This window comes from Corvus moneduloides, chromosome 1 (genome assembly GCF_009650955.1).
Source record: "Corvus moneduloides isolate bCorMon1 chromosome 1, bCorMon1.pri, whole genome shotgun sequence".
Lineage (NCBI taxonomy): Eukaryota > Metazoa > Chordata > Aves > Passeriformes > Corvidae > Corvus > Corvus moneduloides.
Window position 1 is genome coordinate 77,336,054 of NC_045476.1, and position 26,875 is coordinate 77,362,928.

Below are 26,875 nucleotides of genomic sequence, written 5' to 3' on the forward strand. Positions count from 1 at the left end.
GCGGCCCCGCTTCCTGCCCCGGCCGCGGGAGCCCATGGAGCCAACGGAGGGCGCCGAGGAGGAGCGGCTGGTGCGGTGCCCCGTGTGCCTGCGGGAGCTGCCGGGCGCCGACATCAACCCGCACCTGGACCGCTGCCTGCAGGCCGGCGGGGCCGAGGCCGAGCCCCCGAGCAAGCGGCCGCGCCTCGCCGCTGCCCCGCCGGGCAGCCAGGCCGAGGGGCAGCCGGAGGAGGCCCGCCCGGCCGCCGGGCCCCCGGTCTTCTCCCTCTTCCACAAGGGCCGCGGCGGCGGGCAAAGCCCGGCAGCCGCCGGCGGGAGGAGCGGCGCGGGGCGGGACGAGGCCGCCGTGCAGCCGGGCCATGGATGCTCGGCCGCGCTGTGCGGGGAGAGCCTGGCGCAGAAGCTGGAGGGGAAGCCCCTGGCCGAGCGGCTGCGGCCGGACACGCTGGGGGACTACGTGGGGCAGGAGCGGGTGCTGGGGGCGCAGACCCTGCTGCGGTCCCTGCTGGAGTCCCACGAAATCCCCTCCCTCATCCTCTGGGGGCCGCCGGGCTGCGGGAAGGTGAGTGCGGGCGGCGAGCGCCCAGCCCCGGCTCACAGCCTGCGGGTTCGGCCGGCGCTACTTCACGTGGTTCTTGAGGCCGGCGAGCTTAAAACCTGTTAATTTCCGGAATCGCTCTTTTTTTCGCCCCTCTGTCTTCTTGGTTTCTTTTGTAGTGTCCTTGTGTTGGCTGATGTCCAGTAGTTTTCACTTAAGAGTACAAAAAACACAGCCTGCCTCGTGAATAAAATAGTTGGTCCACCCCCATCAGCTCCACTCCATGCAATTTGCACTTTGATTACACAAGGCCTCTCTCGCTTTCAGATAATTCAGATTTCGTAACTCCAAAGTCCGTACCTAAAACATAAGCCGTGGTTTAGTTAGTGGCTGAGAAGCTGAGAAACAGGAACAACACAGTCTGTAAACTCTGAAACAAGGTGAGATACCAGCAAATTAACACAGCATGGTTTGCGAATGCTGCGTTTGCTTTAGCCTACGAATTCTTGCCCCTGAGAGAAGGCAACACTGGTGTGGAAGAGAGGTAGCCAGACACTCATCCGCTTTCATACACTTTTAGGCTGGTGGGTCTTTGCAGGATCTGACCACTACATCTTCTTGTTCTGCCTCCTTTAAGATACATGGGGCCATTGTGAATCCCAAAAGGCCCTGTAGCATAGCTGTGAAGGGATTCACAGTTGTCGTGAGGGAAGGACCAGAGGAATTCCTCAGGTGTGGTCGAGCACTCTTTTAAGATCTTGCCTTAATTTTGTCCTGTTGTTCCACATACTTCAGACTTGTGGTGTGGCAGGGCAAACAAAATACACAGTTTTCTCTGTCAGTCTAATGTGTTCACGGCATTAAGTTTCACATATATATATAATTCAGCGTGTCGGCTGTATGAGAGTATGTTTGAGAAATCTGGGATAGGGGAAGTAATTAATGCTTAGCAGAGAAGTTAAGGACAGAGCAGCAGCTTGCTCTTCTCAGCATACTTAATTAAAAATAAAAAAATACTTACTATGTGTGGTGTTTGAATAATAATGCCAGTAAAACACAGTAAATAAGGAGCAGGCAGTAGAATTACATGAATACCATTAGCAATGATGCAGCAGGTTGTTTAGGCTAGATAACATACACCTGAAAATAACCAACTAGTGAACTTAAATAATTGCCACTTCCTTTAAAATAACAAAGTAACAGCAGAAAGCAAGAGCTCAGAATAGATGGTGTAAAGAAGGGCTGTTTCTGAAAGTAATGAAAACTGATTAAAGGAGAGGTGGATTGACTGAAGATGGCCAGAGAGAGAAGTGGAATTCAGCTCTTTAGCAAATAGGAATTCTCCTTGCTGAATGAGTAACACATTCAGGGGCTTGCTTCTGTATTTATTTGTGCTCTTTTGCCTTTTGTTTCTTGTTGTCTCAGTCAACAGCGCGTGCTTGCTCTTTCTTGAAGCCCTCTTTGTACAGGAAAAAAGCTGTTACAAGTGCAGTGGTAGCAAAGCAAAGGCTGCAGTACAGTCTCTGCAGACTGGCACTGATTTCAGTGGCCTTTGGGTTGTGATCTGATGGCTGCACCTGGCTTTGACCATGAAAGTGCTTTTTCATGAGCTTGTGACAGCTTAACAGTTGTGTTTCAGGACTTCTTTAGGAACCTTCGGTGGTACTAAAAGTGTCTTTGAGTAATGGGTGATCTGTTTTATGCCTGTAATATCACAGCTTTCACTCTCTGTTCGTATGACCCATCCTCCTCACCCACATGCTTTATGCAGAATTGTATTTAGTAAGCTTGCTTTTCACAGAGTTTAAATTCTGTTGCTCCTCACTTGTCTGACTTACATAATTTCTGTGCCTTTTGACCCATCAAAGAACAGTTCCACAACTTACCTGTTACATTTTTACTCACTAAGTACTTAAGCTATTGGGTAACTCATCTACTTTCTAGATTATTCCTTTTCAGCAAGGAGTTTTGAGTCTATGTGCTTTCACCTGGCTCCTGATGAAACATCCATTATTGGCTGAACCAGAAACTCCCACGAAAAGTTGAACTTTGCCCCTTCAACCATGTTTATCAATATTTCTAGGATGGTGCTATAGTTTTTTCTCAGGCCTTCTTCCCCATGAATCATATTGTCTGTCCCAGTTAAATATCTGCAAGTTCTGTCCTTTTCTTGGATTTTTTTTATAAAATTCCTCTCCTGACAGATTTAACATGCAAGCAATGTAGTCTGCCTAAAGATGGAAAAGGAGATCTGTGCTTGCCTGCCTGTCCCATTCACGTATTATTTGGGTTGTATGTATACAGTGTGCCTAAGAAAGCATTTCATGAGAAAGCAACTTAGTGCTTGAAAACTTGGAAGATCTTGTGAAAGAGAAGTAAGTGTTCTCACTGCCTCAGGACCTGGTTGGACTGATCAGCAAAAACTTCTGTTAAGTACAGTCCTTTTCAGCAGGAAAAGTACTAAGAAATAACTGCATGTTATGTAGCTTTGTATGTAACAAGGCCACATGCTAAGCTCTGCTCACCAAAGAGCTAAAACAGGAGCATAATTAGATATGTTGGTCTAAATTCAGAAGTGCTGTGTAAGATGGTCATACACTTTTTAAACCTCTTCATGCTCTTGCTGCCCATGGAATCTGGTTATTGCAGCCCATCTATGCCTTCTTCCCTTTCTACAGCCACATGCCATGCTACCTGATACTTTGGAAAAGGGTAGAGCAGGACTGTTAAAAAAAACCAACTGAACATGGAATAAATCATCAGGGCCAAATTTCAAATCAATTTATGTATTATTTTTCAATCTGGACCTTTATGAGATAGTAGTTCAACAGACTTTTTCTAAGCAAGAAGAAAATAATCTTTCCTGTTAAAGCGCTCTAAATGCAGTATTTCATATTGCAGGTCAAGAATATTTTTGGAGGATTTTTATCATGAGAACAATAAAGCTATGTACTGGAGTAAAAATATGTATGCTATGTAACTGCTCTGCCCAAGTCAATTTTGGCCTCAGCTGCACCTGAATATTCAAGGAAGCACCCTCAAAATTAAAAAGACAAAATTGATGTATTTCTGTTGCGATCCTCTTTTCTTTTGAGTTTCCATCTATACTGAGTCCTCTTACTTTAATGGAACATGATCTTTGTACTTTGAATTTGTCATCCTAATATCTTAGGAAGCCAAGGTGCTCTGGGTGAAAAGTCTTTCACGTTTTCTTTGCACTTTTGTTGCTTTTAAGTTGAACATGAGCCTATTTTCTACTTTTAAGAAGCTGACCACACTCAGGCCAGAAGAAACGCTGCCTCAAAGAGATGCTGTGGTTATTAGCTTAGGAACAGTTAGCTTGTTCATCCTGACTATGCAAATTTTTAAAGGCCTGTAGGAATCTGAGTGTAATATGAGTAAGCTGTACTCTGATTTATGGCACCTTAATACAGGGATTTAGATTTTTGCATGTCTGCCATTGGGGCACCAATTTTAGTAAAGAGTTAGCAGGGGGACACAGCGTAACTTGAGCACCAAATAATTTTGCTGCCACAGATGAAGTTTAAGCCTTATAAACATGAACATTCTGTATTTAAATACAGTAAACATTCCCTCTTGTGTCTGCTGTTTAATATTTAACAAAAAAAACCCAAATAGGTAGCAAGTGGCATGAACCTGCTTCTTACAGAAGATAAGACAAAGAGCATTCATGCATGATTTTCTGAGGTTCATGTGTGCACTCTAGTAATAAGATAAAATATGCTATGCTGATATGAGTGCAAAACATTAAAACCCCCAGTAAGTGATCTTTGAAGTTTCTATCAAATCTTCTCTGACATTATATTTTATTTCTAGGACTCCCTTGTATTTCTTTTCTTTGTTTGTATTCAGTAAATGACACATTGAAACACAGACAGCAAGTCCGACTTACCTATTTTGCTGCCCACGTATTTATCATCCCTTCCCTCCAGTGCTTCCTACTTTGCTAAGTGGTTACCTAACAGGCTGTTTGATTGCTTGAGTGTATTTCATCTTCTCTTACTCATACGGCTTGGGTCTGATTTGAAGTAATGAGTTCTTTCAATTGATTAGCATGAAATTTTTAACTGAAAATGCATCATGTCTTTCACTGTAGTGTAAAACCGAAAGTCCGGGACAACTCTGAAACATGGGTTTGTCTTTGCAGTTGCCTGGGAGCAGTATTCTAATACAGTGTGCTTGGTTTTGCTTATGCCAATCTAAATCAGGAATAACTTGGGATAGCTCTCTAGGAAGAGAAAGCTGGAAGAGAAAATACAATTGTATTCATAAAACAGTTGGAATAGAAGTACGCAAATCAGAAAACAGCAAATGGAGGTACAACTCCATTTCAACAAACATTATGCAATGACCTTGCATCTGTTTGTGCTTGGTTGGGCTTGGATTCTGGAAGTGCTGTAAAGCACACGCTATGGCTCTTGTTCAGTGACACTTACTCCTCCAGTAGTATCTCAGTGGGCTATTTGGGGTGTGAGGAACCAAACAAGATGGGTAAGAATAGCATCTGCCCTTATATAAATGCCAACTGCTGCTACTTTGATTGTGTTTATCTGTATAGACAGTGTCCCCAGGCCATGTTCATCTGCTATGCTGCCAATTTCCTTTAGACACGGCCTGTCTTATCTCCTGTGAGGCAGTGTGGTACAGAGAACATCCACAGAGCTACATCCCAGAGAACTGCTGCCCTATGTGGCATCCAAGGATGTTGTTGGTGTCTCCCTCAAGGCATGGCCTTTCCTGATTGCTTGGCAACCACAGTATCACCCTCCTGCCAGCAAAGAGAGGGTTGAGGGTGAGGAGAGGCCATTGATGGCAGCACCATGTAAACAAAGGTGTGGAAATCCTGGCCAGAATAAAGGAAGAGCAAAAAATAGCCAGAAAGTCATGGTCAAACAGCAGCAAAGAAAATCAGGTTGCTAGTTCAGCACTCTGATAATGTAGCTTCGACGCTACAAGTCTGTAGGTGTAACTAGCCTGTTGTGTTTTGCACTAGGGTTATCAGTCTCTTGTCATCCCTGCCACAAACATAATTCACACTGTGGTTTGCTCTGGAACGAACCAGCAAAGTGACTTGTTGGGGAAACCTACATGCCAGCTAGATTATCCGTGCTCAGGAATAATCCATGCTGCGCTGCACTTGTGCCAGTCTGTGCCAGATCTGCTTTGGTCACCTAAACATGGCCTGGCAGAGGCTACAACCTTCCAGACTTTCTGGGAGAAGCATGTATGTTGGAAGGACCTCACTTTTGCAGTATTCTTCATATGATCTAACCATATGTGCTAATCCCATCCCAGTTTTTTTCAATTCCACTTTCTGAAGTGAGCTAGGCAGTACCATTCTTCATTCCTGTAAGGAGCTTTGGTTAGCTAAAGTGATGGGCATAGGTTAATGGCCTGGTACAGGTCTGCAAAAATCAAAAAGACCACCTTACTTCTAAGAGGATACTGTAGTCATTGAACATCAGCATCAAAAAGACTGGCTTAACTTGTATGTGCTTTTTACTGTTTTCTTCCAGTCTTGGGTGTGAGGTAGCCTTGACTAGTGGCAGTGCAGAGAGGAGGGAATTCGTTTATTCTTCGAGTGTTGCCCAGTCAAGGAAACTTGTGGGTATACAGAAAATTCTTTTCTTCTAGTACAAAAACCCAGCTAACCAAATAGCAAATCTGATTGACTTCTCTGCTCTGACAGTGGGAGGTGTGTAGAGCCAAGCATGCTTTGAGGGTTGCTTTTGTTTCATCCATAACTTGTATCAAAGCCTGGAAGAACAGATAACATAGTTGCTGCGAGTGAGCTTGTTTGGTTATTTTTTTTGTTTTGTTGCTGGGGTTTTGTATATCTCAGTTTCAGCCTTTGGGAAAGGATATTCTCATTTGGTCTGACACAAAGCACAGGATGTTGAAGGAGGCTTTCAGTAGTTAAGTGTTTGTTCTGTGTGTAATGGGTCTGGAAATAAATCACCACAGGCTGAAGTTAAGTGTTATTCATTGGTGAATAATGTTTCGGAAGTTTCTTGGTGAATATGTTTCTGTGTTTCAGAACAGCTTTATGGTGTCACTGCTTTAGCTCGTCTAAACAGTTAAGTCAGTAAGATCTCACAATAGTCAGCATAAAACTTGAGATAATAGGTATGAGTTTGAATAGTTTGGTGTGATAGTAGAAGAGAACTAAAAATGGTTTCTGGAAGGGACAATTACGCAGTGAGCTCTGTACAGTGAAATTTTTAGTGACATTAGCAAAAAGTTAGTTTGTAGGATCACTGGATCACTCCTTAATTTATGGGAAGCAGTATTCCTGCTCCTCCCCATAAGGAAAAAACCGTGAGCTAAATAAGAGACACCTGTATAACAAAAGGGACACATTATTAACTTGTTTAGATTTCCTTTTTGTGCTTGTTTTGCAGGTCCTGATACATACGTACTCATTCATATTAAATTGCAACATCAGTGTCACTGTTTTAAAAGATTTGTTTTCCAATGTAAGAATTAAACTTCAAAATTTATTTTAGATGATGAAGGATAATCAGTGTGGGTTTTTTGCCTTATTTCATATCAAATTTTTAATTTTCTTCTTGGCCCTTAAATACATTGCCCCTGAGGAAAACTAGGAGTCTAGCATATGAGTTATAGTTGTTCTGTGCTAATGCCTTCATACTTAAGCTACTTTGCTTACATGAATTCTCCACTAGGTTATGTGTTCCTTTGGGTTGTAACCTGAAGTAACAAAGAGAGAGAAAACTGTAGCTTGTTACTGACTTTTGCTTGAGATGGTAGGACAAAAAGCAGCATAAACAACCTGAACTCGTGGGAGGTAAGTCTTTCAGAGGACCAGGGAAAGTTTGACATATATGTGATAGGCAGTTTGACTTGCTGAATGATTGATTGTGCAGAACAGAAGGAAGAGGCTGTGAACATGCCGGTCCTTGTCAGGCATTGCATTTGAAAGGCAATGTATGTTATTGCAACCTTTGGTGACCCACAAGTTGGCAGAGCAGGAGAGGTATCTGCTGGCTGAGATCTGTGCAGCAGATTTCAAGTAGATTCTTGGTCTAATAGGAACTTTTAAACAAATCTGTTGGAGTTTTTTTTTCCTGAATTAGAGTTAGAAATATGAACTCCTGTGCATGTGTTTAAAGCAAAATAAGCAAAGTGCTTTTTTTGTAAATAAAGAAACTGTCTGAATGAGAGGGTACAATGGGAGCTACCAGTCCAAGTGGAACTACAAGAAGAATAGCTGGTTTGTTGGTTTTTTTTCTTCCTTCTCTCACCGCTGCTACTTTTAAGAGAAGGAAAAGGTACATTCTTCCTTTTTTCATCCTCAAATTTGATGTATTGGGTGTTTCTATGCTTTCAGAGATTTTTAAGGCATGGGTACATCCTCTGAAGGTACATTCTGAATCATGGGCCTTTTATAAGGAAACACAAGTTTTGATTTTAATTTGGTAGCTTAGTTTAAAAGATAGTTTTCTTTAGTTTTTTGGGGGAAGTTGCTTATTTGTTTATTTTCTCAGATCTTTCAGATATCTATAGGCTTTGCTGCAAATGCTTTCCAAGTGTCTTTCTAGTCTTGTCCTCTGCAATGATACAACTTGGGGATTGAAACAACTAGTGGTTTGAGCTCCAGGAAGCAAGGGAGGATCTGACATGGGATGTGAGTCTTGTATCAGGACCTGAAATGACACCACTTCTGAAGGCAATCAGGAAGCCCTTACTAAAACTAAAGCAAGAATAAATAACAATACATCCTTCTCCTTAACCTCCCATTTTCTAACTTGGGCTGGTTGCCGTTTCAGGGACAAGGAGATCCATTAAAGGGACAGAGCAGGGTACTGCAACACTGCTGGTAGCCAAGTGGCAGGTGCTTGCTTCTGCAGCCTCCCTGCAGGAGGATCAGGTTGACACCACCTGCTGCTTTAACCTCAGCACTTGGAATATCTTCTGAGGTGATTTTGTTGACACCTGTCCCACTCCTCATCTGCTGAGGCTCTCTTGTCTTCAGTCTCCTTTGGATCCCTCTCTAATAGAAGAGTGAGCTTGATAGAAGAATCACCTGTTTTCTCTAGCAGTACTTTCAAATAGAGATACACTTTCTTTGGGGCATACACCTGTGTTTAGTAAGGGTTTTGAAGGGAAGTCTGAAAATCATGTCTGTGATATCTTCAGGTGTAATAAATCTACCCAGGAGGTTGGTGGAGGTTGCTTCTGTGCTTTGGTAGGCTAAGTGAAATTATCTATAAATAAATTTGGATTTGAAGAGGTTGTTCATAAGGACAGAAAAAACAACATAGCTGCTCACTAAAAACAGCCAGTTTGTTCAGTCAGCTGCCTTTTACTTCCCTGGGCCAGCATTTGATTACTGTTGACTACTTAGATTTAAGAGTTACGTTTTCTTAAGTACACATGTAATTTTTTAGTACTAATGTTCTCATGCTTTTGTAGAAACTGCTGTCTGATTAATTTCATTGTTATGTGTATTGGATATATAAAAGGATTTAGTTAATAACATTTTAGCTTTTTATTTCTCATATGCAGTTGTACTGTAAACTCTTCTGCAGGTGTCTTTGGGGTAGTCCAGCTCTTTATCCATTAACATACTCCACAAAATAACTGCACAGGGAATTGCGGTCAGCCCCTCTTCTGTGACAGAAATGTATTCGGCAGAGAGTTATTCCATGACAAAGGAGACAGCTGTCAGTGCTGTCCTTTTCAGTATTGAGGCTCGCTGGGTCTGGTACGTAAAAGTGCAGGCATTAGAAATGCAGCGGAGGAATTGGCAGCTACCTCTAGCAGGAAGTTTTTAAGTCTTCTGTGCACTAGAATAACATGAGCTAAAATGCCTTACTCTGTGAACTGTCAACACTGTCCCTATGTGCAAAATATATAGCTTTATTCTTTACATATTTCCTTAAAATTGGTACTTTCTGTGTCCAAAACAATTTTTACAAAGCTTTCTCCTGTTGCCATTTCAGACGACACTGGCACACATCATAGCCAACAGCAGCAAAAAGAATGGCACAAGGTTTGTGACACTGTCAGCCACAAGTGCCAAGACAAATGATGTTCGAGATGTCATCAGCCAAGCCCAGAATGAAAAAAGACTCTTCAAAAGAAAAACTATCCTCTTTATTGATGAGATCCATCGTTTCAATAAATCTCAGCAGGTACTGTACTATACTGCTTTCTAAAAAAGCCTTTGTCAGCCCTACTGTAAAATTACCCACTTTGCCTTAAGGTGATACCTTCCTTTGGGCTTTTGATTTCAGTGTTAATACTTTTAGTAGATGAATTTGGGAGAAACATAGAAATTAAATTCCTTAGCTAACTTCCAATCAACATTTAATTACTGTGATTCAATGATTTAAGTAAAACACTGAGCTATACTTACAGTTCACTTATGTGCCAGTATGTATATGATATTTTTATGAAATTTTATTTCTGCAAAGTCATGTTAGTAATGTTTGCTGCACACATCTTCATTTCAGCCTCCAAATGGGGGATAGCATTCTGTATTACCTTTACAAAGGTCTGGAATGTGAATGTGCCAAAGGCGGGTATTTTAATGTTGTCCACTCTTCTGTGTGAGAAAAAATAAATTGTGGCATGGTACTTCAGGATAGAACTGCAGCCATCACTTGGGGCTTTTTTTCTTTTTCCTTTCCTAGGTATAAGTTTTTTTCAGTTGTGCCATGGAAATCTTGAGTTCTCTACTAGAGGTTGCAGTTTTTAAATTGAACTGTACTGTAATCTTCCTGTAGTTTTCTGAACCATCCTATAGAATTAGGTAGGGAATTGTAGCCCTAAAGGTTGATTCAAAGCATATTTAGGAGTAGCCTCACAATTCGTTATACTTGGTAAGGCAATTTCATGATTTCTTATGTTGCCACGCAATAAACCAAAGTCACACAAACTAAAAATTTGCAGATTTCTTTACCCTATTTCTTTTCAGCTGGTAGGATCATTCTCAGTGCAATCATTTGTTATTAAGGTGTTGGGTGCATGAAATACAATCATTTCCATATTTGTGCAGATGAACTGCTTTGTCAGTGTGGTTATTTGTCATACCAAGAGGGAACCCAAATTCTCACAAGACACAAAAAAAATGTAGCCTACTCACATGGGAAGTTTCAGGTTGTCATTGATCGAGATCAGCTTTTTCTGCTTCCCTCCCATGCTCAGGACACTTTCCTTCCTCACGTCGAGTGTGGGACGGTGACCCTGATAGGAGCAACCACAGAAAACCCTTCCTTCCAAGTCAACGCCGCTCTCCTGAGCCGATGCCGGGTGATCGTCCTGGAGAAGCTCTCGGTTGAAGCGATGGAGGCAATTCTGATGAGGGCCGTCAGGTCCTTAGGGCTTCAGGTTTTGGGCCAGGGCAACCAGCACGGCACCCCTGCGACTGGCAGCAGCAGCAAGAGCTCGGAGTGAGTACTTTATGGGCTGCAGGGTGTTAACATGCACAGCCCGAGGAGCTGACTGCCTGCCAGGGAGAGAATGAAGTAGTTGGGGGGTGGGAAGAGAAACCCTAGCCACTTCTGATAGTAAAGAAAAGATGTGGCAGCATATGGCAGGGGCGGGGGTGACAGGAGAGAGAGAATTCAAAGCATTGGCTCTCTCCATCCAAAACATAATCTCACCGTCTGCATTAGGAGAGAATATTATACTTGTATCCGTAACTCCTGACTCACCCTCTCAGGATATTTAAATCTGTTCTGCTGCTGAGGATTTGCTGTGGAAGCCTGTAGCTGGGTCTTTGTCATGTCCTAATGTGTGTTACTTCTTGCTACCGGTTGTGAAAGTATCATGTTACCGTTAAGTGCTGCATGGGATATCCCCTCTTAGTTTGGAAGTGCCTGCCAGAAGTTTGTTGTTTTCTGAGAATTTTTTTTTAGTAATACCAGGGAGGATGCTGCTGCTTCTGTTCTTTAGTTGCAGGGTAAGTCCTGTGCTAGGTTTTAGGATATCCTGTGAGGAGAGGAGGCTGTTGCTGTGAGAAGTTAATAGATTGTTTTAAGAGAGACTTTGTTTTTCTCTGCTCTTTGATGTCCAGACAGATAAATTCACATTAAACACTTGAGAAAGTTTTGGAAAAAACAGCATCCAGATTTGTCTACAAGAGGTGTTATCTGCCTTCTGAAACAGGAGGTTGGCAAATAGGAGTAATGCGTGATACTGTGGTACTCAAATGCAAGCTATTACACTTCCTTCATGTTGGTTCTTGGCTGCACTCCTAGTAATGTACAGTGCATTGACATGGTGGTGATTGACAGACTGTATGAAATAAATGAGAGGGAATCCACTTGAACTTTATCACAGAATGTAAGCACAAAGAATTGCCAGCATGAATGCTGAGGTCATGGCAGGTAAGGAAAGGTATTCTTTTTTTATTTTTAGGTTACCCTGCCTTATGGTTTACTCATTTGTAGCTTTTATGTGTTGTAGTAATGTGAATTTTAGAAGAGAAGGCACTACTGCTTGTCAGCATTAATTTAATGGCACAGCTGTGGTTGTGACTACACCCTGACTGGTTCAGACACTTTTCTTTCTGTACAGGATTAAAGTACAAGGCATAGTTTCAGCTGCAGTTGTTTGGGTTTGGGTTTCACTAGACTCTCTGTGTCTGTAACCGTCCGATAGCTATGGATGATTTAAAGAGCATGGTGCTTCATCAAACTGAAAGAAGTCTGGCAGGCAGACTGTCAGACTTAAACAGTTTCAGAAATCTCTCCATGAGGAGAGAGGGCCACACTTCAAAGGCAGTCATGGGAGCCAAGCATTTAAAAATATAAATGGGGTTTTGAATTGAGGAAGGTTTGTTGCAGTTGTGTGTCAGGTCTTTCTTGTCTTTCATGATGCAATCTGGTTCTGGGCCACAGTTCCTACATTCTGTTACTGATAAGTTTGGATATTTATAAGCCATCCTGTCCCTTACTGTGGTACTGTTTTGGCTTCCTCATTAATTCCTGCTTTTTGCTTCGGTGTTCATACCATTTCTGCTTCTTCATTTCCTCTCCCCTACTCTGCAGGAGCAGCTGTCTCATCTTTTTACCCCCTTGTATCTATGAAACAGGACTGTCGTTAGATGCAGGCAGGTAACTGTTTATACTGTCCTGAGGAATAAATGGAAATCACCGATTACAATTGGTTTGGTTGTTAATGGTGCTCATCTTTATTCCAGAGTGAGAAAAGGAGCTGTAAGGCAGCATGTCCCCAAATTGTGGGGTGTACGCACTTTAAAAATGCTGCAGAGATCTAGCAAGAAGGCATAAGAGACACGTACATTGAATTTTGGGTTTCATTTCCCATGTGAGTCTCCCTTTCCAAGCCACAGCAGTGTAGTATGAAGTACTGCATGTGCTGCTTGGCCTCAGTTAATCAGATGGTTTTAGTATCACATCACTTGTCTGACAGGATGACTTACCTAAAAGAGGTTTTGAAGGAGAGGACGATTCTTTGTGATCTCTCCTATTATCTTGAGGAATAAGGTGAGGGTGAATCTTCCTTGGTCTTTGCAGGCATCCCTGAGTGATTCAGTGGATTTCATCACCTGCACCCCACAAGGAAAGTGTGCTCTACCCAAATCTATTTCCTTAAATTTTCTTGGTGGCTTTTTCTTATCTTGCTTCCACCATTGCTGCAGGTTTCTGATAAGGTTAGATCACCTGGAGTCTCTTTCACTCCACTGTGGCCTTTCCTTGCTCTAAAGCTGAAACAAGTAGCAGGGGGTGTTACCTACTTTGGTATCTTTCTATTTGTTATGTCATCATGGCTCATAAAGGTTCTTTGACAGAAATTTTTTATGTTAATTACTGGATTTATTTAGGATAAGATGTGCTTGTTGTTATATTTTCATCAGCATTACTGCTATCAAACTGTTCCTCTAAAGTCTGCAGTAAATCAAGCTGAAAGATGGAGAAACAGGAAAGGAAGAAACATACTCATGATGAAGAAAAGTAAGAAGTCAATGTTAAAGATTTTTTTATTGCTGCAATTGCTTGTGCTTTCTGCAGTTTTTGCTGGGTCAGTAATAGCACAAGCTGTTCCAGGTGTGCACTGATACATTACACTTGTACTGTGTCAGTGGTGGAAGAAACCAAATTCTTCTCTTAGCTTTTTATTTTTGTCATTCAAGTGCTGCCCTCAGAGTGGTATCTCTAATTGAAGTCAGACAGTAAACTGTATGGTTGATTAATGTGTTTGAAGTTAGATAGCACAGAAGGCACACAGCTGAGGGAAATGGAAGGAACCCCAGTTTCCTGTTGGCAAGCCCAGACATCATGCAGTTCAGCTTGTTACTGGCTGTATTACAAGTTCTGGCGCGTTTTGAATTCTCTGGTTCATAAATCACAACACTGAAGATGGAATTCCTTTGGATCTTCAGTGTTCAATACTTTTTTGAAAATTATTCCTTAATTGAAACATCCATTCAATTTCCTTGCAGGAGATGGGTTGCTGAGGTGAGAGGCAACACTGGAAGACAATGCTGTAAGGCAGTGAGCAGTGCGTATCACACTGCAGTAGCTCAGTTGGAGAACTGTGTTTGCCTGTGAAAGTGTTGCAATCTGCCAAGGAGTGAATGTAGTGAGAGTAATTGCATTGAGAAAGTAAGAAAGTACTGATTTATATGGGAAAGAAGCAGTGGGTACTTTATCTCATGTTTTGCTCGCTTATTTTTTAATCTTTGATCATACAGGTTCTCCTTGCTTGAGCTTCCTTATATTTATTCCCTGATACTATTTATGCTCTCTTGTCATTGGCTCAATTGCTGCAGTGCTGTATGGGTTTAACAGGTAGTTCATCATACATTTCGTGTTGGTTCTTGGCACAAACTGTCTGAAGGCTATGGAGATACAGAGGAGCTGGAAGAAGGATTTATTATCCTGTAGTGGTAGTTTTCCATTCCTTGAGCTAGTGTATCACCTTCAGCCCAGTGAGTGATGGATCCCAGTATGTCCCTTTTGGCTTGTTTATGTTTTTGTCTCCAAGTATCATCAGTTACAAGGTACCAACATTGGCCATTGGCATCCAGTGGGTATTCGGTGTTAATTTTGGAAGTTGAATAAAATATGGGATTGCCCATCTGCAAGAGTATCAGGAGCTTGGAAATAAGTCAGAAAGCATGGAGGTTATTCTGCCTTGCAGTTCTGATGGGTGCAGAAGTTGAGTAAAGTGGGAGGGAGTAGGGCACTTGAGTTTCTGAAGACAGAATGGGCTTAAAAATGTAAAATACAGCAAGTGGTTTTTGGAAGCCAAGATGTTGAAATAATTGCCATCCTGATTTTGAAATTACATTCCTGCCTGGTAAAGTTAAATCATCAGAAAATGGAGTTTAAGGTTTTAATTGCTCAGAAAAAAAATCTGAATTCAGTTATTCTGAGTATAACATTTTATTATTTTGAAATACTGAGTGTGCATGGAGCTGAGATTATGCAACAGGGAAGCATTACGTTACTTCCAATCAGTGATTCTCATCAATGTGCTGTGCAAACTGCTTGTATGTGGAAGTTTTCTCCATTTATTCTTGTTCTTTATCACATCCTGCATGTCATGCTACTGTATGCATGGAGTGGATCAGCCCAATACATAATGCATTATTTGGATTAGAATTGCCATTATGGTTATGTTGCAACTGAAATTACACCATGGAAAGGGACAAGGCCATTTGCTTGTAACCAGATTTTTCATACATTCTTGTGAATATTTGTTTCAATTTCTGTAATATAAATTGGTTATGTTGAGCCAACAGGGCATTTAGAGTTCTGTAGTGAAACTGAAGAGACAGGAATACAACTGAGCTTTAAATTAGCAGATAAATGGCAAAAGTGCTCTGAGGCCTCAACTTTCTTTGGGACAGATTGTACTTAGTTTCTTCCGAGGCAGTACCTGCCTTTTAGTGCTCTCGATGCTTCCCCTCCACTTGCAGTCACTGCCTGCAGTTGTGGTATCAGTGTGAGGAGGTCTCAAGCACAGGGAGCCCTGACATTGCCTTTTTGTACACCACTGGTAGTAATAGTAACATATCTTTTGGTAGACGAAGTGCAGGGCTGTTGCGAAGCATTAATTATTTGTTGCACAAGAGCTTCATAAGAAATGACCTCTCACACCAAGCTCTATGTGCTAATCCCTACTGATACCTCTCACTCTTGATTTACAGTCCAGCTACTAGAAGTGGCTCAGTTAGGGCCATTACTTAGTGCCATGTTTTAACTCCATTAGCTGCTGTCTCTGAATCAGATCAGTTACACCCTCTGCCTGACAACATCTTAGATGCTACCTTGTCTACATAACTAAGGTTTGAGGGTTAAATCCTCAACAGGGTGCCTGTGAAACCTGCAGAGGTGAACTGGTTTGGATGTGCCCTAACAGTGGGGACTACAGCCCCGCAGGTGAAAACCTCGAGACAAAACCTGAGGACTTTGTTGTTCTCACAGATTTTTCATGGACCCACTAGAAGATCTCAGGGGATCCTGCTGCTGCATTTCTCAGGTCTTCCCATCTTCATAGAATCACTGGATATTCTGAGCTGGAAGGGACCCTCAAGGATCATCAAGTCCAACTCTTAAGTGAGTGTCCCATACAGGGATTGAACCCCGAACCTTGATGTTATCAGCATCATGCGCCAAGCAAGTGAGCTAATCTCAGTCACTTGTTCCTTTAGACTGTGAGTTCACTGGAATTTGGCCTTTTTCATGTGTGTCTTGGGGTGACTTTATGATGCGTATCCCCCTATTGCCTGCTCTGTGCCCAGACATGAATCCTGTGCCTCTCTGTGCCTTTAAAGCTGGCTAAGGGAGAGGGGGGGAGAGCTGGTGGAATTCCTTTGGCACTGTGTTCAAAACACAGGTAAGCTCACTGGTTTCTTCTGCCCAGCTGCTCTGCTTCTGCAGCAGGGAAGAGAGTTACATTCCTTTTGCTTTTAGCTAGCTTCTCATTCATTAGCTGAGGAAAGAGGTTTTCGTGGGACTTTGGTTTCTTCTTCTTCTCTTCTGGACTGTTCAGAATGCCAGACCATCAGAACCTCACTGGGAGGCCTTTCCTGCTTAGTTTCACTATTGTCTGCAGCCATACCACCCTGAACGCCAGATCTCGTCTGATATCAGAAGCTAAGCAGTATCAGGCCTGGTTAGTACTTGGATGAGAGACTGCTTGGGAATACCAGGGCCCGGAGTGGCCCATGCTGAGCTCCAGCTCCGGAGAGGAGAAAGCCACACTCACAAAGGACTCTGAAATCTGCCCAGGTTCTCTCCACTGTGAGAGGTTTTTATTATTTAGCATTATTCTTTTCCCATGCCTGCGTGCACTGTGCTTGTTAAATAAACTTTTTTTTTTTTCCTTTTTCACTTTCCTCCGAGGAATTTTCTTTCTGTATTTGGAGGGGATGTTCCTCCCAGAGTGTTTCCCTTAATTTGTCTCAAACCAGGACAATGTGTTTGTATAGTTCTGGCACACGTAGAGCAGTAGATGGCAAGAAGAGTGATGGGCATGTATTGGGATACAGTTACTTTCTAGTAAAATTTTTTTTTTTGTACCCCAGTGACTAAGTTGTAATACTAAAAAAAGTAGGACTCTTCTGTTTTACATTGTAAACAATCCTTTCTGTTGTTGCTCTTTAAAGAACTGATAGCACCTCCTGCTGGAGTTAGTAGTTAGTTCAAAACCTTACACTAATTACTTTATAACTCACTATATTCTCTCACCTGCATTTGGATAGCTTCCTACCTTTCCACTGTTCTTCCACCGAGGAATATGAAGTGCTAGCAGTGAAATGCTAATGGAGTAAAACCTTGTAAAGTTCAGCTGTCTGTGTCAGAATTGGGCTCTGGCAAAAACCTAACCCTAATTTTTGTTGAATTTGATGAGTTGAGGATAAATAAGGGGGTTAAATAGGTGAGAGCTCCTGCCCTATATTTTTCACGTGCAGTTGTATTGAGCAGGCTTGGAGCAGCAGGAAGAGGGTCAGCCCCTGGCTCTGCAGGATGAGTTAAGACAAATTTAAACCCAGGTGTGTCTCAAGAAACTTTGTAAAGAAACGTCATCTCCAGCAGGATAAGCAAGGAGAGGGGTGTGATAGGGGCTAAGGGTGTGTGGTTATTCTGTTGCAGATTTCCAGTGTACATAGAGGAGAAAGCTCTGAACACACTTGCCTATCTTTGTGACGGGGATGCCAGGACTGGGCTGAACGGGCTCCAGCTGGCAGTTCAGGCCAGAGTAGCAGCGGGAAGGACCACTCCTTTGAGCGCTACCGAAGGTGGTGCTGCAGATGGCATTCTGGTAACAGAAGAGCATATAAAGGAGGGGCTGCAGCGGTCTCACATCCTGTATGACCGAGCAGGTGAGTAACTGATGCAGTTTCTGAGATGCAGTGTTCTCAAGATGTGATAGCCTTTCTAATTTCTGTTTCTTCACCCCTTTTCCTACCAGCTGCTCTACTGAAACAGTGATTGTACTAAAGTTTGTCTTAGAAGTTACTTTTCCTCTACAATGTAGTTCAGCCAGAAATTCCTTCTAAACAGTGTTTCCTCTTAGCAACTATGAAGTGTAGATTAGCTGAAAGACCTGTTTGCTGTCCTGAAAACAGTTGCATGGTGAAATTATTTGTTATTTAAGGTTATATAGTCTTCTATGAGGGTTTCAGTGTAAAGAGGCAGAAGAATTTGATGAGGATATATTTCTTGGAGGGTTGGATATCTTCCATTACACTTCTACTCCTTTGAAAGTCTTGGAAGTGCTCACATTCACAGCAGTATGTTATGTCAAAACCTGAGCAGTTTGCTTTATTTTTAGAGTTGCTTTTTAAGGTAATGAATGCTGTAGCTTGCCTAGGGCAGGCCACATAAATCTAATTTCATTTAAGGCTTCCTAGTGTTATAACTACTCTTGCTAAATTTGTGACTTTGCAATCTTAGGCATCACAGTAGTTGGCCACTAAACCATTTTATGTTAGAGGTTTAAAAATCAGTAGTGTCAGAGATTAGGTGAATCCCCTTGAATGCATATGCTAGTTCTTCAGCAATACTTGAATGACTGTGCACAGCAGTGTGAAATGATTATGCCAAGCAGTATGTGAAGAACTGATTTATTTTCTCTCTCTTTTTTGGCCACTGTTTCTGATAGGCACCATTAACTGCCGCTGTTCAAAACCTGTGATGAGGTGTTTCTTGAGATTGGTTGTAACATATGCCCGATTGGAGCTTTCTTGCTACAAAGAAGTAATGATGACTCACTGTCAGGAAAAAGGCAGCTGGGCAGATACTGATCTAATGGCAGCTGAGAAGTCAAGGGTAGGCAGGGGAAGGGAAAAGAAAACTTTCATGGGGTCTGTGGCAGGAAGAGGTCATGATTAGAAAGAAGCGGAAAATCTGACCCATTCCCTGGTGCGAGTCTCCTGCACCGTGTAGGTCCCTTGTGTGTTTGCTGTCGCCTTGTGGCCGCTGTCACACAGAACTCTTGGCTGTGTCCATTGCTCCCAGCCCTCCTACACCTTCTTGCTCTGGTAGAGATGGCACAGACTGCCTCTTCCTGAGGCTTGCATCAAGTCTGGGTAGCGTGTGTCAGGCCCTTCTCTGTTGCAGAAATCCTTGTTGTGGTTTCTTGTGGGTTTTTTTGGTCAGAGATTTTCAGAGTGGTGAGAGCAGTGAAAACTGTGTTTTTCTGGATTGTATAAATGCCAAAGAGCCTGATACAGATATTGTCACAGTAGCAACAGTTGCCCAAGTACATGCCTTTACAGAATTTCTCTCTTCTGTGGAATAGTCTGTGTTGACCACTGACTGTTGACTCCAGGTTGACCACTTTTGTCCATAGTAGAGATAGCTGTTTGTCCTTTTAATGACAAAGGACTTCCAGCTAGCAGCTACTGTATATACAAAGATTGGTTTTTTGGTAGCATGTTCTGGCTCATACATTTTGAATCACAGCTGTGGTGATGAGATCTACAATCCTCTAAAATAAAATGCTTCAGCCTCATAAAGCAGAGGGTCTAATCATGATAGCAGCAACATACATTTGAGTGTAGCATGTTCATGTAGAAAGCACCAAATAATTGATTCGTGTTCAGAGCTGTGAAAACATGAAATTTTTATTATACATAATTTTTTTTGTTCCCTTCTGCAAAATTTGCCAAATAGATGTAGTTGGCCATTCTCTTCTCTACTTTCATCAAGTAATCTAGGAAAGAAATCATTTTTCGTCCAGTTGTTAGGCTGTTGTTCTGATTTATGTGCAGACATATAAGGAAAAGGTCTTTGTGCAGATGGTTTATGCATTTTAGCTGGAAGGACAAAGAAACAAGTTTAATCAAATTTCACTTCCAGCAGCCACCTGCAGCCCTTGCAGTGTGAGAGGAAACAAAAATTATTCAGTCATATTTTATCTTTTAATTGCTGTTGTTAAAATTTTGATCCTTTTAGAAAATGATATAGCAACCAAATTCATTAAAGTTTACCTGCAGATGGACAGTGACTAGATCTTTTAAATAGAGTTGTATTGTTGCCCCTTCTTTTTACATATTGTATCACTCTGCTAACACTGATTTAAAAAGATAAATGTTAGTAGTTTCACTCTCTGTTTGGTAATATCAGCTGTGATAAAGACTGGGAATGTGTTGAGCTGAATTTAATTTATTCCACAATCTGGAACACAGTTTTTCCTTTCCCTACTCTGGAGGAGAAAAGAGAAGGTGTTTCACAGCCCAGGGCTTGCTCTTGGGGCAGAGCTTAGAGCCACGTGGGCAGGGCTAAGTTGCTATTCCATACCGTGCACATCATTGCTGGGGTAGGGGAATGGCTTATTTGGAGTTGATTTCCCAGCTGGTGTTAAACCACCACATCCACACCATAATGTTTTTTTCCAGCTCAGTTTTGTTATGCTGGATCAGAACAAGAAATCTTTTTATCCATGCTGTTGCTCTAGTCTTACTTCCAAGGCTGTCTTCCGTCCTTTATCAATGAGCAGTTGATGTTTACTTTTGGCTAAGAGAAAAAATAATGTGAGATGGGGACTGTGATTTTATTTTTGTCTGCTACCTTGTGAACAGGGATTGTTTAAGAAGCCCAAATGTTAATTATGGTCAGTGAACAAGACCTTTTCCCTGCCTTCTACCAATATGACTTTAGATAAATCGGCATCTTAAACTAGCCTGAAAACTCCTCATGAGCACATAAAGCAATCTGTGGACATATATCAGCAAGATTTATGCATCTGTTTATGTCAGGCCCTAGAAAGCCCTCTCTTCCACAAAGCCTCTTGTGTAGTATCTTGTTTCAGAAAGGTATTTGCCTTTGTGGGAACTGCATAGAGAAAATGTATTTTGATTCCAAAAGCTCTTCATAGTTTTGATTTCAAGAGGCATCGCTGATACAGAACAGCAGAGATAGATAAGCTGGTATGTCTCCATCTCTCAACTGAATTGATAAGGCCAAAATCTATATGTTGGCTAACTAGCCTGAGAGAGCTAATAAATAAAGATCTACTAAAAGTTCTAATTTTTTTTTTAAACTGCTTCTGGTATCTCAGGCTATCTATAAACTGTATTTTTTAGACAGAAATGTGAGACCTGTCTCCACTGCACATCACTGTATTTTGCTTTTAATTGAAGCTGCAAGTCTGATGTGTAAGTATTGTCACTGTGGCTCTGTCACCAACATCGGCTTTGTAAGGAAGGAAGTAAAAGGAGAAAGCTAATTCCCTCTTCAGCCTGAAGTCTGAAATTCCCTGCAGATGTATATATCTAGACCCAACCTATCTGCTCTATTCCTTCTGCCTCTCCAGCTGGTATTCCTACGTATGACACTTTACAGTAGCCCAAACAGCATATAAAAGCCTCCAGCAGAAAAATCTGGGTGAGTGCAACCTCTAGAGATATGTAAAGGCCAACTTCCTTACTTTTAAGAGACCAAGAGACGCCTCCTGCAAGAGGATGACGCGAGTTCAGCTGCTTGAGTTTATTGCTACTGACTTAAGTGTAATGATGGAGCATGGACATGCTGTTTGTGTTGGCTCGAGTGAGGGCTGCATACCAGGGCTCTTTGTGTGGAGTCCTAGCAAAAATAGCTGTCCGACTGCCTGTGCTCGCCGGCAGCTTGTCGAATTCCCCACAGAATCACACTCCAGCAGGAGAGAGATGAGGGAAATGGACTGGGAGGTGGAGGTCTTGCTGGTTACAAAAGGAGCAACTGCTGCAGCATGGCGATTTTGGTTCTCAAGCTCACGCATGCAGCCCTTTTATTTTTCAGGGCCTACAAGTGACTGGTGTGTTCTGATATGGCCCTCAGGCTGTAAATCCTTTTATCCTTAGGAAGAAGAGGAATATTAACAGATGGCTGTGCATGCAGCCAGTTGCCTTTAAAATACATACTTAGCTGTGAGCCAAGGAATGCCAGACACTTGAAAAAATAAAAAAGGCAGATAACATGGAAGGTTTAACAACGATATTGCAGCAAAGTACTCTTACAAGTTTGATTAAAAGACATGCATAACAATCAAAACCAGCTGCATGGAGGAAAATTGTAAGCAGGGAAGGGTCTCATTCAATGTTTTAAGTGTAGCCCTGGAAGATCTGTAGAATAGCTTTGTTTCTCCTTGGAGTCCATATCTAATCGTATATTAAACTTTAATGTTAAAAAAAAATTTCCTTATAATTCTTTCAGTCTTACCACTTTTTATTTAGTAGTCTGGCATTTCAAGTATTGTTGTAGTAGTGCAGGTGTCCACAGTTGAACTATTAGGGGTTTGCCAGGGTTGTGCACTGCAATTCTGTTTTCTCCAAATTGTATAATGTTCCATTGTATATCCACAGCATTTCCTTTTTTCTCACCTCTATATAGCACATCAAACTCGTGTTTTACTGCACACTTTATTTTCAAGTTTTAGATGATGTGAAATTTCTTTTTTCTAAAATATCACTACTATATAGCACTGAATTTCTCTGATTCTTGTGTTGTCTTCTCAGAGCTCTGTGTGTGTCCAAAACCAATGGTCAGTTGTTTGTTTGTGCTCATACTTTACCCTTTGGCAATTAGGAGCTATTTATGTAGAATTTTCTTCCTAACTGCTTAAAATATCTGGGTTTTTCTTTGTTTTTTTCTTTTGAAGGGAAGGTCGTTAGGGTACAAAACCCAAAGTGCTTGCCTTGCAATGTTTTAAAAAAAAACCACTTCCTTTTTGTCAGCAGTTGCTCTGTTTTGCTTATGTAGTTAGGGAATGATCCACATGGGAAACCATGAAAGCACTGAAAACATTAATGGGTGCTGCAACCACATATACATAATAAGAACTTGGAAAAGCAGCTTCTATTTACTGACATCATCTAGTGAAATACCTTCTGTTCCCTGTCATGCATTTCACTTAATTTCCTCCTAACAGCTTTACCTATCGCTTCTCCCCCATCCTAAACAGGAGAAGAACATTACAACTGCATCTCTGCCCTGCACAAGTCTATGAGAGGCTCCGATGAAAACGCCTCCCTTTACTGGCTTGCTCGAATGCTTGAGGGCGGTGAGGATCCTCTCTATGTGGCAAGGAGGCTGGTGAGGTTTGCAAGTGAAGATATAGGTCAGTATTAGTATTCCACATTGGAATATCACACGTAATGAAGATCTGCCAGGCTTCTCTGGTTTCTAAAATTTGGCTTTTGAAAAAAGAAGAAAACCCTAAACAGTTGTATGCAAAATAGGTACAAAATACTGAAATGCTCCACATGCAACAAAAACTTTGTGTATGCAGGCAGAGACCTACACGTGGTATCATTGTGATATCGCCTATTTCAGGAGAAACAAATGTTTTTGAGGTCAGGTTTGGTGTGTATTAATATCAATTCTTTTCAGCCCTGCTGGCTGTAAGTCACCAGTAAACTTATGCCACAGGGAGTATGTGTTTCAGGGATGTCTGATTTTCTTATGTGTCTGGCACGTGAATGCCTACCCTGAGCTGCAAACCTCAGGTTTGATAGCTGGCCCCCTAGTTGTAAGGCATCTTGATTGACTTGTCCAAAGTAGCAGATCCAGCAACACCTTTAGCTCATATGTGATGCGTGAAGAGTTAGGAGGTCTGGGGAAGCTGTGTCTGTATAGCAATATTTCCCCATTTCTTTATCAATTTCAAAAAGTAGGAAAATCATATGTGGTCAGCTACTGCTCAGGCTGCCACTGTGTGGCAGCAGATTCAATCTGTAAATCATATCCATGACTTAGACCTTTTTTTATTTTCTGGGGAGGAGGAGTACAGAAGAAGAAAATCTTGGAGGGGTTGCATCGTATGTATGGTGTGGTACTGTACCAGAAATTCCAATATCTGAGGAAGCAACTCTGAAATGTGCATGGATACCTTACAGGAGAGGAAAAAATAAAATTTTTTAAAAAATAGAGACATTAAGTGAAGTAAATTGACTTTAGCCTGCTTTTATCTGGTCCCTTTCTGTAGGACTGGCAGATCCTCTGGCTTTAACGCAAGCTGTTGCTGCTTATCAAGGCTGTCACTTCATTGGAATGCCAGAATGTGAGGTAAAGGCTTCATTAATTCACTGATTTGAAAGTTCTGCAATCTGTAAAACCTATCTGTAACTATAAAAAGAAGCAGATTGCAAGGACAGGGCAGACTTAGTTACTTGTTCATTCTGCATGCCCTATCTTTGACAAGAGAACATTGTAGCTGTTAAAACAGATGCTGTAGTTTAAAATAAAAGTTGCTGTGTATTTATTGTTAAAATGTGATATGTGAACATGTATCATTTTTCTCTATCCATTTTTTCTATTATAAATAAAGTAGCTATTATTTTCTAGTAGTGAAAACCATGAAGTTGTGTTGTTGTTAAATAATAGTATTCATATTATAGTAGCAGGCAGAGATCAGTTTGAAAACATAGTCCCTGCCATGTTATACAAACAGCCTGATTAGCAGACCTTTTCCCAAAGAGCTTAAAAGAAGTCATTTAACATTTTCCCTGTGCTTGTTTGCAGGTGATTCTAGCACAGTGTGTAGTGTACTTTGCCAGAGCCCCAAAGTCTATAGAGGTGTACAGGGCATATGGCAATGTCAAGGAATGCTTGAGGATGCACACGGGACCACTGCCCCCTGTTCCTCTGCACCTGAGAAACGCCCCAACAAGGCTCATGAAGAACTTGGGCTATGGAAAAGGCTACAAATACAACCCCATGTACAAGGAACCTGTGGAGCAGGACTATCTACCAGAAGAGTTGAAAGGAACAGACTTCTTCAAGGAACGAAAATCGTGACCACTGCGCTTGGAATGGATTTGATTTTATGACTCGTACATTTCTGCTGGGGTAAAAATTTCCCTTACAGTGTCAGCTGCCTGTTACTGTGGTTGAAAGGATTAAGCCACCGAGCCTTCCAGATACTTTTTTCTCCTGGTTTTATTGCTGTTGTTCTGAAGGTATTTTGTAAAGAATTGCAGTTAGGCAGTGTAGAAATGCAAAAATAAGCTTCATCCATATAGTGCTGTCACTGGTTCACGTGAAACAGAGAGAAAACAAGAGACTTGTATTTCTGGCTCTTGCTGTGAGACAAGAAATATTATTGTGCTGCTTTTTAAAATCAGTTTTTATTTCAGATTTTGAGAATGTTATTTTCCAGAAAAACAGTAAATTGTACCCGCTCTGCTAAAATACTGTAAACAAAATACAACTACAGAGTAATTTCTGCTCTTATGATGTTCTAGAGACCAATTTTGTACAACAGTTATTAAACCAATAAAGCTGTTAAAAATAATGCCTGTGCATTTGTTTAAATACTCCTATGACAGCAGTGTGGTTTTGAAAGTTTGATATCCCTTTAATTTTATTATCCCTACTTCCCAGAGCAAGTTTAATTCATTTTGTAAGTAGAATAGTCATGAAAATGGCCACTGGAGCAATACCGAGCTCTTTTCACCTCTCTCCAGCTATGATAGGACGCAGCCCTGTCTGGAACACCCCAGTTGCAGGTGGGTATTCCTTGACAGCAGAGGTATTTGGTGCTGTGTGGGGCTTAGATCAGAGGAGCTGCCACAGCTGCACATGTGGAGCTCATTGAGAGCAATGTTCACAAGCCAGGAGGTCTCTGGGCTGAGGATGCAATGCCAAGTCCAGAAGCCAACTTTATTCAGCTTATTGCTCTTAATTTTCAAGACAGATTGCTGACCCTTGGCCTTGATCAAAAGTGTTGGATATACAGCCTCCAAAACTTTGTGATTTGTATCAGAGATTAATTTTGTTGTGAGACTCCCTTCATATGAAGTTCTGCATGATGTAGGACTCCAGACAAAAATCATGGTGTAACTGAAATGTTTCAGAAATCAAACCTTTTGCATGATTGTGTACTGTTAGAGGGTTTGAGTCATGTTCTTTTAAACATTTCTATGTTCTCCTACCTCAAGTGTAGTTTTTGAATGCTTTGAGCAAAGTGTTCTTCTAAAGACGAGCAAGTATTTCAGCAAGCTTCATTTATGTAAATTTGCATGCTTTTCTTTTTAACACAATTCACTTTTTTGTTGTGATTTGGTTGGAACTTTCTTGTTGCATGAATTAAGGGGTAATTAATTAGATTAGTATTTTTATCCTGATGGTCCTCTGAAATGCATTTGGAGGAATAAGGCAAGGTGTGGTCTTTTCCAGTGCTGGAGTAAATCTGAGCAGCATGTGCTCACCTTCAGAGGGCAGCACAGGTTGGCAGAGGGTTCAGAGGTGGTGTTTCATTCCTCAGCCTCTGATGGAGGCAAAAAGATCATGGCCCTCAGGTCAGATCCATCAGACAGCGCTGTCTAAGGGGCTACCAAAATATTGTAACAACAAGTAAATATTTCAAAGCCATTGTGCCTCATGGCTGTTCTCCAAGCAAAGTGTTATTTACCTTTTCGCTTCCTCCTTGTGGTAATTAGCAGCACTGGAGAGTGGCTGCTTCCTGCTGTCTCCCTGCTGCTGATGTGCATCTCTTTTATATTCCCTTAAAGAGGGTCATCTCCTCTGAAGAACTCCATGCTCCATTAAAAATCCATCAGGACCAGATGCACTCACAGATGGACATTTCACCCCGCACCATCTCCCATCCCTCCAAAACAGACCTAAGGCAAAAACATCCATTTCCTCTCAGGAAGATGTATACAGTCTCCACATAGGATTGGCAATGCTGCTTTCAACAAGCAGAAGCCAATCTCTTAGTGAAACTGCTTCAAAAGCACAAGTTGAAAGAATGAAATTAAAAATCACAAAGCACGTTTCTTTGTTTTCTGGCTTTTGACTACCTGGGGTTTACCCTGAGAAGTTCACTGAAGGGCAAAAATGGTTATGAGTTGCATGCTGATATAGTGGTGTATTTATTTACCTTCGG

The 26,875-nt window shown here is 41.6% G+C and overlaps 2 protein-coding genes across 2 annotated transcripts in view; one reads left to right on the forward strand and one right to left on the reverse strand.

Annotated features, from left to right (window-relative positions):
* MYLK4 (myosin light chain kinase family member 4) overlaps positions 1–10,753 on the reverse strand; it is a 77,907-nt gene extending 67,154 nt beyond the window's left edge. Inside the window, exon 1 of the mRNA XM_032116698.1 lies at positions 10,671–10,753. Within this exon, the coding sequence (XP_031972589.1) occupies positions 10,671–10,726 (56 nt within the window). The 5' untranslated portion in view covers positions 10,727–10,753. The remainder of the gene's footprint in view (positions 1–10,670) is intronic.
* WRNIP1 (WRN helicase interacting protein 1) lies at positions 1–25,279 on the forward strand. The gene is made up of 7 exons (XM_032116712.1): positions 1–562; positions 9,526–9,717; positions 10,733–10,977; positions 17,656–17,885; positions 22,949–23,104; positions 23,972–24,051; positions 24,508–25,279. The coding sequence occupies exons 1-7, from the start codon at positions 35–37 to the stop codon at positions 24,781–24,783; spliced, it is 1,707 nt and encodes a 568-aa protein (XP_031972603.1). The 5' UTR covers positions 1–34; the 3' UTR covers positions 24,784–25,279.
* Positions 25,280–26,875: the final 1,596 nt, after the last annotated feature.